The following is a 12,242-nucleotide window of genomic DNA, read 5'->3' as shown; positions in this document are numbered from 1 at the left end:
TCCCCCTACCCTGTGCTGCCTGGTAACAGCCTGAGCATGGCTTGGTGCTGCCTTCCCTAGCCCCCTCCTGGCAGCTTGAGGGGCCCCTATGGCCAGTCCAGCCCCTCCTCCCCAGAGTATCTGGCTGAGAGGATGCCCATGGGGCCTCCAATAACTCCTAGCCCCCCTCCATTACAGCACTGAGCACCGTTCCCAGTGAGTGGCAAACCTGAGCACCGTAATTTATGCAGATTAATAATCGGCAGCAGCCACTGGGCTGACAAGGAGCTCAGAGGGTGCCTTAGATTTGTGTACAGCAGTGATTAACAGCCCATCCTGTGACGGGAATAGTAATTGGAGTGGCTGGGGGCGGGGGGCGGCTGTGTGGTCAGTCATGCCGCTGATTTGACTTCCTGGCCTGGGCTGAGTTCTTCCTTTTGGAGTTCCTGGTCACTGGAAGGATTGGGTGGGGGCCGCATTATGTCCAGTGGAGCTCTGCGGCTGGGCAGCTGTATGGACTGACTCCGGTGGAGCTCTGCCGGTTCCCTGGGATAATGCTATTTCCCCTTTCTTGAAGTGGGTTATGGCAGGATCCTCCGAGCACCTGGGGCCCCTCCCAGTACTGGAGGTGGTGGGCAGTGGAGCTGATGGCTGATACTCTGCTGGGACCTGGGATGAAGAAGAGGGTGAGGAGGGCTGAGCTGGGGAATCCATCTTGGAGCGAGAGAGGCTAGGGGCTGGGTTGGGAGGAAAAGCTCCTGGTGGCCCTGGGTCCTGTTTAGCCTGACTCCATCCCCCTTTCGATAGCGCTGTGAGGGGTGCAGCCCATTCAGGGCAAGGAGGTGAGGGAAAGGGAGGTTCAGAGCATGGCAAGACTGGCTTGTGTGTCCTTTCTCCATGCAGAGATGCAGGGCCTAGCGGGACTGAGAGCCGGGAACTCCCTGCTTCCAATCCTGCCTCATCTATCGACACCTTCAGGGAAGCTGCTTCCCCACCTCATGCCTCAGTCTCCCCCATGCCCTCCAGATTAAGGATGTGGTGGTGGGGGAACTCACGGGGACTCTGCCCACATCCCTTTTCTGTGGATAGGAGGCAGCTGGCAGGGGTGCCAACTTAGCACTACTCAACAGTGCTCTAGTCACTTATGCTAATCTCTGTTCCTGTATCTCTCGAGGAGCATTCACGCAAGGCGCAGTGGTTAAGGTACTGGACTGGGACTCGGGATTGGAGTTTAATTCCTAGCTCTGGCACAGATTTCCCTTGGGCAAGTTAAATCTCTCTGGGCCTCAGTTGCCCATCTGTAAATTAGGGATAATGATCCTTCTTTTGTCTTGTCTAGTTGCAAGCTCTTTGGGGCAGGGACTGTCTTGTTATGTGTCTGTACAGTGCCTAACGCAGCTGGGTCCATGATCTCGGTGCTGCCCTAATAATGGAATCTCCTACTGTCTGCTGAGACAGTGTCATGGTTTGTTTGAATGGTGGAGCAGAAGGCTGCCACTGAAAATCAGCAGCCCGTCCTGAGCCAAAGGAATCAGACAGGCTGTGCCAGAAGGGATGAGGTTAGCCCTTGAGTTCAGAGTGAATGCTCTTTTTGCAGGGCTGAAGGTTAAGCTTGGGCGCCGCTCTTTGGCGATCCTGGTGTGCCTGGACATGGGGCACCCTCTGTCCCCTAATGGGCGGCTTGCTGTCTTTCAGGCATGCAGCAAGAGGAGAATGTCGGCACACAGTATCGCTCGGTCATCCACACATTCGGAGCCCAGCAGAGGGATGCTGCCCTGAAGTCGAAGGCGATGTATCAACAGGCAGGTTTGGAGCAGAGGCTGTTCCTCTGGGATGGGGTGGGGCAAACCAGGCTGCTTACGTGTTATCTTGTCCCTCAGTGAGAGATGCCTGGGAGCTGCTCTCTGCATTCCACTCACCTGCAGGTGTGAGGGGATGCTCATCTCACAGACTTACTGTCCCCAAAGATCTTCAGCTCTCAGTAAGGCAGGGGGCCGGTGTGGGAAATCGGTGGGCTTTTTTCCATCCAAACTCTGACCTTGATCACAAAATCTGCTCAGCAGACCAGAATATCCAGATGTTTCTGCTAAAATGGGCGATGAAATAGTGAACTGTGTATATCACCATCAGTAGGCTCCAGAGTTAACAATGTGACTAGGGAGCTGTTTGCACCTCTCAGCGGCTGCTTCAGGCTGCCTGCCAAAGGACTGGAAAAGCTTTGTTTGCAGCTGTCAGGCCTAGAAATGTCACTTGTTAAAGCCCTGGGAGCTCCTGCTCTGCAGAACCCGGCTGGAGTGGCGTTGCTGTAGTGTGCTGGCTGTATTGACCCCCTGCCCTGGCGTCTACGCTGGGTCTGGGGCCGCTGCTGTAGTGCCGAAGGAGGCTTCTCGAGCCTGGGCTGCTTTGGGAATGCAATGTGCTCTGTGGGTGCAATGGATACCGGGAGTCTCCCTTGGTGCAGGGGGTGGGGGCTGTTGCCCTTGCTTCTGCTGTGTCCGTGCATTCCCAGCTGCTTCCCCTCCCTGAGCTGGGTAGGCTCTGCCCTCTGAGCTGCGTCCTGTGGTGGGGAGGGAGGGGAGACAAAAGGGAGGCAAGGCCTACTTAGTTAATTACCCCAGTAAGGCCCTTCGTGCCTTTCTGATGAGGAAAGGGGCTGGGGGGAAAACCAGTTTCCTTGGCAACCTGCCGCCACGGCAACTGGCAGCTGGGGGTGGGGGCAAAGGCCATTGACTGAGACAGGTGCAGCATCCTGTGAAAATGATTCACTGCCTTAAGCGGTTTGCCCCCAGCCGCCGTCGCTGGGACAATTAAAGGCGACCTGTTTAAATCCTGCACGTGCCGGGCAGATGCGGCACGTGTGTGTGTGAGCGGGGCACGGGGTTGCGGGCAAGGCTGGTGGAGCGTGTCTGGTGGGCTGCACAGCCTTGGGCTAGTCAATTGCAAGATCAAGGGGCTGTTTTTACAAGAGTGGCCCCTGCAGTCTCTGCTGAGCGCTGAGCTGTGGGTTGAGCAAATCCTGTGGCAGCAGGACATTGGCCTGGGTGCCAGGGGAGCCAAGTTCTAGACCTGTGGGACCGTGGGCCAGGCCTTGTCTGGACTAGTATTTTAGCCACTGGCACAAACTTACAGGCACAAACTTGCAGCTCTCCTCGGGCTGATGCTGGGGAAAGCCACACTGGTGAATCCTGTTCACACTAGGGGCCTGCACCGGTGTAGCTACACAAAGGCCTAAATATAAGCATAGACAAGGCTGAAGTCACTGCTTCTTTGTGCCGCAGTTTCCCCATCTCTAACGGGGTGATCCCTACCCACTCATTAAAGTGGGTCGGGCTCCACTGATGGAAAGAGCAAAGCGAGAGATTTTACCACCTCTCCAGACAGTGAGCCTTAGCACTGCTCTACCACATTACATCTCCCTGGGACAGGGGTGGGGAGGGGGGGCTCATCCTTCCAAGCAAAGGTGATCTGGCATTTCCCATTCGCACGCGGAAGTACGGGTGACAAAAAACGAGCTGTTACCATCTCCCTGCACCTCTGGGAGCGAGTGCACACCGTGCATGCCGCCCCCATCAGCCATCTATGGCCGCTTCATCCAGGCCAGGACTTGGGGTGACTCTGATTGGTGTTATTAACCCCCCCAAAAGAATCCCATGTTCTATTGCACAGCCGAGTCCTGGCTCTTCTCTAGAGCAGGGACATGCCGGGGAATCTCCTAGGAGAATTGTCCATCGGTCCCTTAATGCCTAAGCCACATATACACCTGCCATAAAATAGATCCATGTAGGACCCGGTTCTCAGGGGTGCGGAGCGCCGGGAGCTCAGGGGACTGCTCGGCGGAGCATCAGTGCTCATGAAAATCCAACCCGTACAGTTATGGCCTCCCTGGGTGGTGATGGGCTGAATTCTGCTGTTTCCACGGTGACAGTGGGCCCGGCTCTGAGCCGCCACGCTGGCACTGATCCAGCGTCCCTCCGTCTCCAGGGGGTTACGGTGGATTTCCAGAAGCATGACGGAGATAAGAACCCATCCACATCTCGGGGATCCCCGGTGATGTAACGAGGCGCCGTGCCAACAGCTCTACTTCCCACAGCCTATTAGCCATGCAAAGTTATTCCCTGGCAGGGGGAAAAATATTCCATCACCCCCTTCCCGAGGCTCAGCCTGGGCCTGGACTCAGTGACAGCAACAACTTTGCATTTATTAATGGGACTGAGGGAGCCGAGCAGCATGGTTAGCATGTGCCTCCTGGGATTCTGGCTCCATCGCTCCTGGGATTCCACCTCCACTGTGAGGAGAAGAGCACCCAGCGCAGCACTGGCCGTCTCTCCTGGGACAGCCCTGGGGCATCTTCCTCCACTGCCGTGGTGACAGGTGTGCTGCCAATGGGTTTCCCCATTCCTGGCTCTGTGACCTGGGGCAAGTCACGTCCCCGCTCCGTGCCTCAGTGTCCTCATCTATAAAATGGGGGTAATGCCCCGACCACCTGTTTATTCTCCTCTGAGCTATGTGGATGAGAAGCACCAGATAAGAGCTTACCTAGCCTCTTAGCCAGCCACTAAACTCAGCCCTCCTCCCTGTCCTGCATTTCCTCTGCAAAAAATCCCCAAAGCCCCCGCCTAGGCAGGGAGGAGCTGGGGCCTGACCTGATCTGGGCAGGAAAGGGACACGGGCCCCATGGCCATGTGCTTCTCTAGAGGCCAGGGCAGAGGCATGGGGGTGAGAGACCCTGCCCCGGTTCTGGGGCTAGAGGCTGTGGCTCTCCAGGGCTCTCATCTCATCTCTACCTGGGCTGCCACCAGCAGAGGTTCAAATCCCCCTCCCTTCGTTTCCAGTGGCCAGTAGTTTGGGGCTGCTGCTCGCTAGGGTGCCACCACGGCTCCTCCCCCAACTTCAGCCCCTGCTGGGTTCCAGTTAATTAACTGGGCCTCCTTATCGGCTCCCACACCCGGCATCCCCCCTCCTGCATGTGAATTAACTCTGCCCGCCGATAAACTGCCTTGTTCTGGACCCCGGAGAAATGCAAGTCTCCCCGCTCCCCCTCCATCCCTCCCATCCGCTGGAGTCTCCAGAGCCACCGACTCCTTCAGTGCAATTAAGGATGCGCCCCACATCAAAGAGGCTGACAGGCGAGCGCTGATGGGAGCCACAAGGGGCTTTCCCCCGACTGGAGACAAACCACGTTCACCTCTAAGTCAGCCCCTCCCCTTCCCCAGTGTCCTCCTCCTAGTAGATACCTGCATCCTGACATAAAACTCCCTTCTCAGCATCTCCACCCATCATGGCTTGGCTCAGTGGGTGATTGACAGCGGTCCTGACAAGTGGCATTCCTCCTTTTCTTGGAGCAGCCAGTTCAGCCCTTTCAGAGGTAGCTGTATCCAGGGGCTAGAACTCAGGGCTTGGCAGCTGGAGATCTGGGTTCTATTCTGTCTCTGCCATAAACTGACTCTGGGACATCTCTGCCTCAGTTTCCCCTCATCTGCCAAATGGGGGATAATGGTTCCGAGAAGCCTTTGCAAATAGCTGATAGGAATGGATGCCCTATTGTATCAGGTCCTGTGCGGACATAGTTCGGTCCAGACCCTGCCCTAAAGGGCTTGCACTCTGAGAATATGTCTACATGCGCAGTAAGCCCGGGGAACTCGGTGTTCCCAGGCCCATGCTGGAGTGTCCACACTGCATTGCAAACCTAGGTTTACAATGGCTGACCCTGGCGCTCTCGGTCATGCTAACATGTCCGCACTGTGCAGATCTCGTGACTCGGATCTGTGGCTTGCCCTGTGTCCACACTGCAAAATGACAGGGCTTAGGCCGGAGTCAGGAGTGGGATCTGGGCTCTGATCCTCCCCCTAGCAGGGTCCTACGACCTGGATCCTTAGTGCTTGCTGAGCCAAGTCAGACACGGCTGTGTGGGGCTTGGGCTCTAACTAGGTAGACGTATCCTGTGGAGACAAAGAACATAGGAGAGTTCGGGGGGAGCAGAGCTGCACCTCAATGTATCCACGCTCTATAACAGGATTTGCGTGGTAAACATTAACAGCAATCCCCAGGTTACACTCCTGGCCTCTCCTGCCTTCTGAACAATGCTGCTTTGATTTGACTAATTCTCTTCTGATTTTGATGTGTGGTATGTTTTCACCGCAGCAGAACAGACTCCCAAGCGCTGTGATCTAGTGGGGAGAGCTGCACACTGCAAAACTAAGACTTCTGAGCACAAGCAAGCGAGTTTGACCAGAGCACAGATGCGGAGAACTGGGACTCCCGGGTCCGACTCCTAGCTCTGTCGCTGCCTGACTTTGGGCAAGTCAATTTCCCTCTCTGTAAAATGAAACTAACAGTCCTTAGCTCCAACCCAGGGATGGCTCAGAGGCTGCCCTAATGTGGACTACAGAGAGAGAGCGCTTAGAATCATAGAAATGGAAAGGATCTTGAGTCCAATCCCCTGCCTTCACAGCAGGACCAAATACCTACCTCTCTGATGGATTATTTTGTCCCAGATCTCTAAATGGCCCCCTCAGGGAGTGAACTTGCAACCCTGGGTTTAGCAGGCCAATGCTCAATCCACTGAACTCTCCCTCCCCCACTGAGCTAGCCCCTGGGTGACCTGTTAGTAAAGGCCTTTGAAGCCCTTGGCTGAAGGGGGTGATCAAGGACCAAATCACTCAGGATGGAGAGCTGCACAGCCAGGACTGGTGGCCCTTGTGGGGTTACTGGCTCCATGGAAGCCAGCTGGAATACTGGGGATCTAATAACACTCCGCTATGGAGGTAGGACACGCTTCTCCCTTAAGGGAAGAATAGCGGTTCTCATGATCTTTTTTTCCCCCTTCACCCTTGCCCCACAGAAGCCTTTGTTGGGGGAACTGAGCTCTTTCCAGTAAGATGGGGGCACTCGGGTTCTTAGAGCAGGACTTGACCCAAAGACCTCTGGATCTAGAAATAGGAGTCGGTCCCGCCGTCGCTAGGGGCTCTGGTGTCAGAAGAGCAGCTGCAGTAGTAGACTCCTAAACATCTTAGGTGGGCCAGCCACTAGAGGGAGACCGAGCCCACCATTAGTGTATGGGGTTTACTAGAGACTGGTGGTATTACATGTAAGCTGTGAAATACCCACCATCACGCATGGGGGGCAGAAATCGCTAAGCATAGTGAGAGACCAGTCGCAGCCTTGGGAGCCCCTACCCATGGTCACCAAAGGGCAGGCTCTGGAGGAGAAGCCGGGTCCCCAGGTACTGATGTGGAGGGACAGCTCTGAAGTGCGCATTCATCCCTGCTGTCTAACTCTGAGGCCAGACCCCTGTCCTGGCTTTCTCCCAGAGAGCCCAATGCACAGTCTCGCGCCTGTGGCTTAGCCAGTGGACCGTGTTGAGGGCTAGGATTTCAGGGGGCGTATCCCAAGGGGCTTAGTGCCTCAGCAAGAATGAGTTTGTGATGTGCGAGAACTTGTCTGTCCTTCCCCAAGCGGGTGCAGATGCCTCCCCCATTTCAGCAGCGGCATTTCTGCCCTGGCAGGCGCCTCGTGTCTGTCTGTTCCACGCCGTGGGTCTGCTGGCTGAGCTGCTCCCGCCAGCGGGGGCCTGGCTTGTGCGGTGGAGCAGGCGTTCGGCGAGACACTGTCTGGGGTTCATTCACGGCAGCCCGGAGAGGGGTGCCCCAGGGGCGCCCTCTCTCACCTTGTCTGGGTGGTTCTCTGCTCAGTGCACCTGGTGTTTTGCAGAGTGGGTGTGGAGGGGCCTGGCTTGGTCTGAGCTCAGACCCTGCCGAGGGGGGTTAGTGGTGGGGATGGACAGCTCCCTTCTCACCCCACAGCCTGCCCTGCCCTTCCCCCTCCCCCTCTCTTTCCTTCCCTGCGGGGATCCCATGAGCCCAGTCTCGCCCACAAACACACTGAGGTTAGGGTGACCAGATGTCCCAATTTTATAGGGACAGTCCCGATTTTTGGGTCTTTTTCTTATCTAGGCTCCTATTACCCCCCACCCTCTGTCCTGATTTTTTCATGTTTGCTGTCTGGTCACCCTAACTGGGGGGATGGATCTGCACAAGGGCTTTGCTCACGTAATGCCTCTGTTTGGGGGTTTTAGCCGGGTAGCTGCCAAGCCAGGCTTAGAACCTGTTAGGGAAATGGGGCTCTTACGGCCCCCTTGTGGCCAGTCTGGTGTACTGCAACCCCTGCAGAGGTCCCACTGGTATCCAGCATGGGCTTGGCAGGGGCTGGAGGAGACCCTCAGAAACACAGTTCTTGTCAGGGGCGGCTCCAGGCACCAGTGCTCCAAGCACGTGCCGGGGGCGCTCTGCCGGTCGCCGTTAGGGCGGCAGGCAGGGTGCCTTCGGCGGCATGCCTGCGGAGAGTCCGCTGGTCCTTTGGCTTCACTGGAGAGTCTTCACTGCGGAGAGTCCGCTGGTCCCGTGGACCTCCCGCAGGCAGACCCTCCGTGCTTGGGGTGGCAAAATGTCTAGAGTCACCTGTGGTTCTTGTCCCTTAGCTCGGCAGTGACAGCAGCTGTCTAAGGAACGAGGGTGGTGGGTGCAGTCCTAATCTTAAAGTTGTTCTCTGACAGCCTGGATGGTGCTCGTCGGCTCTGGTTTTGTTACTCTGACACATGTTCACAGTGGGCCCAGCGCTGAGGCGTCGGCTGGGCATGCAGGGCCGGCGCTGGGAAAGTGCTGTGGGAGTTTGAGGCAGGCAGGATATGTGTGGGCTGAAGGGGCAGTTTGACACAAACACCTCTGGTCTCCCAGGGAGACGAACAGCTGCGGGCAGGTCTCTTCCTAGCCCGCTCCTTCAAGTTCCTGCTCCTGTTTTTAAGGTGGCTTCCTTTTGGGGGACTTGCCTAGCGGTCAGAGCAGGGGACTGGGTGTCAGGACTTCTGGGTCCTAGTCCCAGCCCTTTAGCTGACTCGGCCAAGGCCATACACTTGTGTAAAGCAGGGTTCACACCTTCTGCCTGCCTCCCAGGGTGCTGCAGAGCTTAACTGCGTGCGTTGCGGCAGCTCTTGGGACTTGGCGGCCAAGAGCATCCCTGAATGGAAGTGAATAGAAAACACTTCCTGCTCCTCACCCCCGATCCGATTCCCTGCCTACTGCTGCTTCTGTCCAGCGCCCCTGCTCTGGGGAGGGGCCCTGGTGTCAGGGGAAGCAGCAGCTGCTGTCATTTCTCTCTCCCGCTAGCTGCTCCTGGATTTTGCCGGTGGTATCCCTGCTGCGGTTCCTTTCCCCAGATCACATCACAGCCTCTGCCCCGAGGTCCCGGCCTGGACCTGTGAGCTTCTCCCACAGTGCCTGTCAACCTGTACGCCTGGCTCCAGCTGGTGATGCTGCTGGCTCCCCTTCCAGGAGCACGAAGCTTGACATCCTTTCCTCCTGTCTCCTCTCGTTAGGAGCTGGCCAAACAGCAGCTGGGGCCCATCACCACTGAAATCCAGGCGGCCGGGGAGTTCTATTACGCGGAGGATTACCACCAGCAATACCTGCACAAGACCCCCAAGGGATACTGCGGCCAAAAGGGGACCGGCGTGGCCTGTCCCATCCGCCCCGCAGCTGAACAAGAGTCATGAAGGGAGTATGCCTGGGAGCTGTGGCGATCAACACCCACGAGCAGTTGCCATGGGAACGGAAGCAGCCTAGCACCTCGTTTTAAGCGACCAGCGGGAGCGCAGGTGGCTTTTCTTTTCCTGGCCACCTCTGGACCCAGCTTCATGGCCTGATTCACAGACGTGACGGGTTCTGCACCAGGCAAACTGCCCCTTGAATCCCTTCCTGCCCTGCATTTCTGGACAGTTACCATAGCGCAGGGGATGTCCAAGTGCATGCTCTAGGTCTGATCCCTGGCAAGGCTCCAGGGTTCAGAGATCACCCCTCGGTCCTGGTCTCTTCGCGGTGGCCTCCAGGCTAAGGTGGGGGGTCTTGCCTCCCAGAGCTGATCCTGCACAACCACTAGCTGCTACTGGCTCCTTGTCCTGATCTGCTCACACCTACGCGCCCCCTTCCCTCCAGAGCGTCCTCTGGGGTCACTTCAATTAACTGGGAGGCTGGAGCATAGGAGAGGGGGTAACTTGCTTGCTAACTGCCTGGAGAATTTCCTCACTCCATTGCCACGGCCACCACAGCATCTGTCACACAGGGCCCAGCGGGACTGCCCAGGGGACGGGGCAGCCTTGGCACCACAACGTGAGGCAAGTCCAAAAGTTTTCAGCTGCTTTTGCTGCTGGATTTGGGAGGGTCTGGACAGAGGTGCCCACCCCTGGGGCCACAGGCGCCTCGGGGCAGGCAGCAAATGCTCTGCTTTCTCCACCTGGCTTTGCTAGACAACACTGGGAAGGCTGCACCCCCACCCCCTCCGCCCTCCCGCTGCCAGCGGGAGCCTCACCCCTCACGTTTGGTGGAGAAGGAGCTGGGCCATCACTGAAGGTGGTTGATGCCTCCCCATGGAGAGAGCAGGGACCTATTAACTTTCAGCCATTAGACTCCAGGGCAAGAAGCCCCCTCTCCTGGGGCTTAGCCCTGGCCTCCAGCCTTCCCCCCTCATCACCCTTGACAATGACACCAATTCTCCCTGCTCCACTGGTCTCCTGGATCCCTGGTGGCCCAGAGGACGAGGCTCCCCGAGCAGTGGACACTGGTGCTGGCCGGGTTAGCAACCAGCAGCCCTGCCCTGCCCAAGAGCAGCAGGGTTTGTTAATGTGCCCTGGGGGCAGCCATGGGTGGGGGAGCTTGTAGTGGGCTCTGCCCGAGGGGACTGGGAAAGCAGTTGCCGAATCCTGACTCGCTGTCCCTGGGCTCCCCTTGGTGCATGGTTTGACCTCTTCCGATCTGAGCCCAGGAGGGGAGGAGATGCATCTCGTGGGCTGCTGTCTGCTCACCTGGCCTTTACTCTCTGCTCTCCCACTGCCTGGTGAAGGCAGGGGCACTGCCTGAGGAGTCATTGCCCCAAGCCCCGGCTGCCCAAGGGGGAGCGATGCTAGCCCAGAGCTGTTCCTGTGCTCCCTGCTGGGGCTGCCCTAACTCATATGGTCCTGGGGGTCCTGCCCCTCTGTTGGGATTCCCAGCCAGTGGCAGCACCCCCCAGCCACTTATTTCACTGACTGTTCCCAAGGAACCTGCAGTTCCTCCCCACCCCCCAGATGTGTCTATTGCTTCCTCAGGGCCTGCTGGTGCCCTCTGAAGAGTTTGCTCCTGCCCCTCACTGCAGTGATTGCCAGCTTGGCCGTGCTGTCTAGCTGGGCGGGAGATCGTTGTCTTCCCTACTTCTACCTGGCCCTGTGTCCTTCCTGAACCCGCTGCCAGTCTTTCTAACCCAGCCAGCTCCGTCTGCCAGGCTGCCCTGCCCCTGAGCTCCCATCACATGCTGTTCTGTCCATGCCCAAACCCACCACCCGCTAGGCACAGGCAGGGCTGAGCCCAGCTCCCCTTAAAGGGCCAGCCCCTCTTTCCCCCACCGTGGCAGCAGCAGCCACCACCCAGTTTAGTCTGTTCTTTGGCACAGAGTCTGGCTCAGTGCCGGTGTTGCGTACTGCCAGTGGGTGAGTGGGCGTTGAACTCTGTTGGGCAGAGAGGTGGTGTTTAAATTGACGCTCACCTGGGTGGGGCTGGCCTTGTTCATAATCGGCCCCATGCCATTTTGATCTTCTGAAATGATCCAGCGTCTCCTGGACTGCACCGAATAAATGAAAGGATTGATTGATTAATGGCAGGGGCTCCTGTTGTGTCTCGACTGATGAATGTGTTGGTGTCTCAGCATTGATGCAGCTCCTAGCCTGTGTTGGGACTTGATGGGAGGTGTGATGTTACAGGGGTTCAGGGTAAAAGGGGTAGTGCACAGCAGGCGCCAGAAGCCAAAGGAGCTGGCTTGCTCACAGCTCCCCTGCCTAGCGGTGCAGTTACAAGACGTTGTCTATTCAGCACATGAGTGTAAAGTGCCTATGGCTTTCATGCTTGGGTAGAGAAAGGGGGAGTTAACTCGGCTTCAGATGTAACAAACCCTTGATAGCTCTTGATATCTGCATTCCTTCGCCACTAGCAATTTCCCTGTAGGGTTCCTCCTGCCCATACTGCCAGAGGTGAATCCCCATTAGCAGTATAGAATCTATGACATGCCCAGGGGGAAGGTCTGATTCTGTCCAGCAGAGGGCAGTAGTGCCCAGTACAGTCCGTGCACAGTGATTGCTCCCCTGCGGCTCTTTCTTTCAGCACCGAGGAGCTGTGATTCTTGGCCGGGAGGCCGAACTGGTGTGTGGGAGGAGGAAAAGAGCCATAAACCCGACCACCCACCGA

General features: G+C 57.3%; 1 protein-coding gene across 6 annotated transcripts in view; it reads left to right on the top strand.

Moving 5' to 3' along the window:
* Nucleotides 1–11,641, top strand: part of LOC115637754 (peptide methionine sulfoxide reductase MsrA-like) — a 46,989-nt gene extending 35,348 nt beyond the window's left edge. For 4 of the 6 annotated variants that reach the window (XM_030539332.1, XM_030539333.1, XM_030539330.1 and 1 more), the window contains 2 exons: nt 1,675–1,781; nt 9,350–11,641. In XM_030539332.1, coding sequence (XP_030395192.1) covers nt 1,675–1,781; nt 9,350–9,526 — 284 coding nt within the window. In that variant the 3' untranslated portion in view covers nt 9,527–11,641. Of the gene's footprint in view, nt 1–1,674; nt 1,786–9,349 lie in introns of all 6 variants that reach the window. The other 2 variants (XM_030539331.1, XM_030539334.1) reach the window with 2 other exon arrangements.
* Nucleotides 11,642–12,242: the final 601 nt, after the last annotated feature.

Source organism: Gopherus evgoodei, chromosome 20 (assembly GCF_007399415.2).
Source record: "Gopherus evgoodei ecotype Sinaloan lineage chromosome 20, rGopEvg1_v1.p, whole genome shotgun sequence".
NCBI classification, from domain to species: domain Eukaryota; kingdom Metazoa; phylum Chordata; order Testudines; family Testudinidae; genus Gopherus; species Gopherus evgoodei.
The sequence above is the reverse complement of the archived record's forward strand: the minus strand, read 5'-3'. Positions and strand labels throughout refer to the sequence as shown.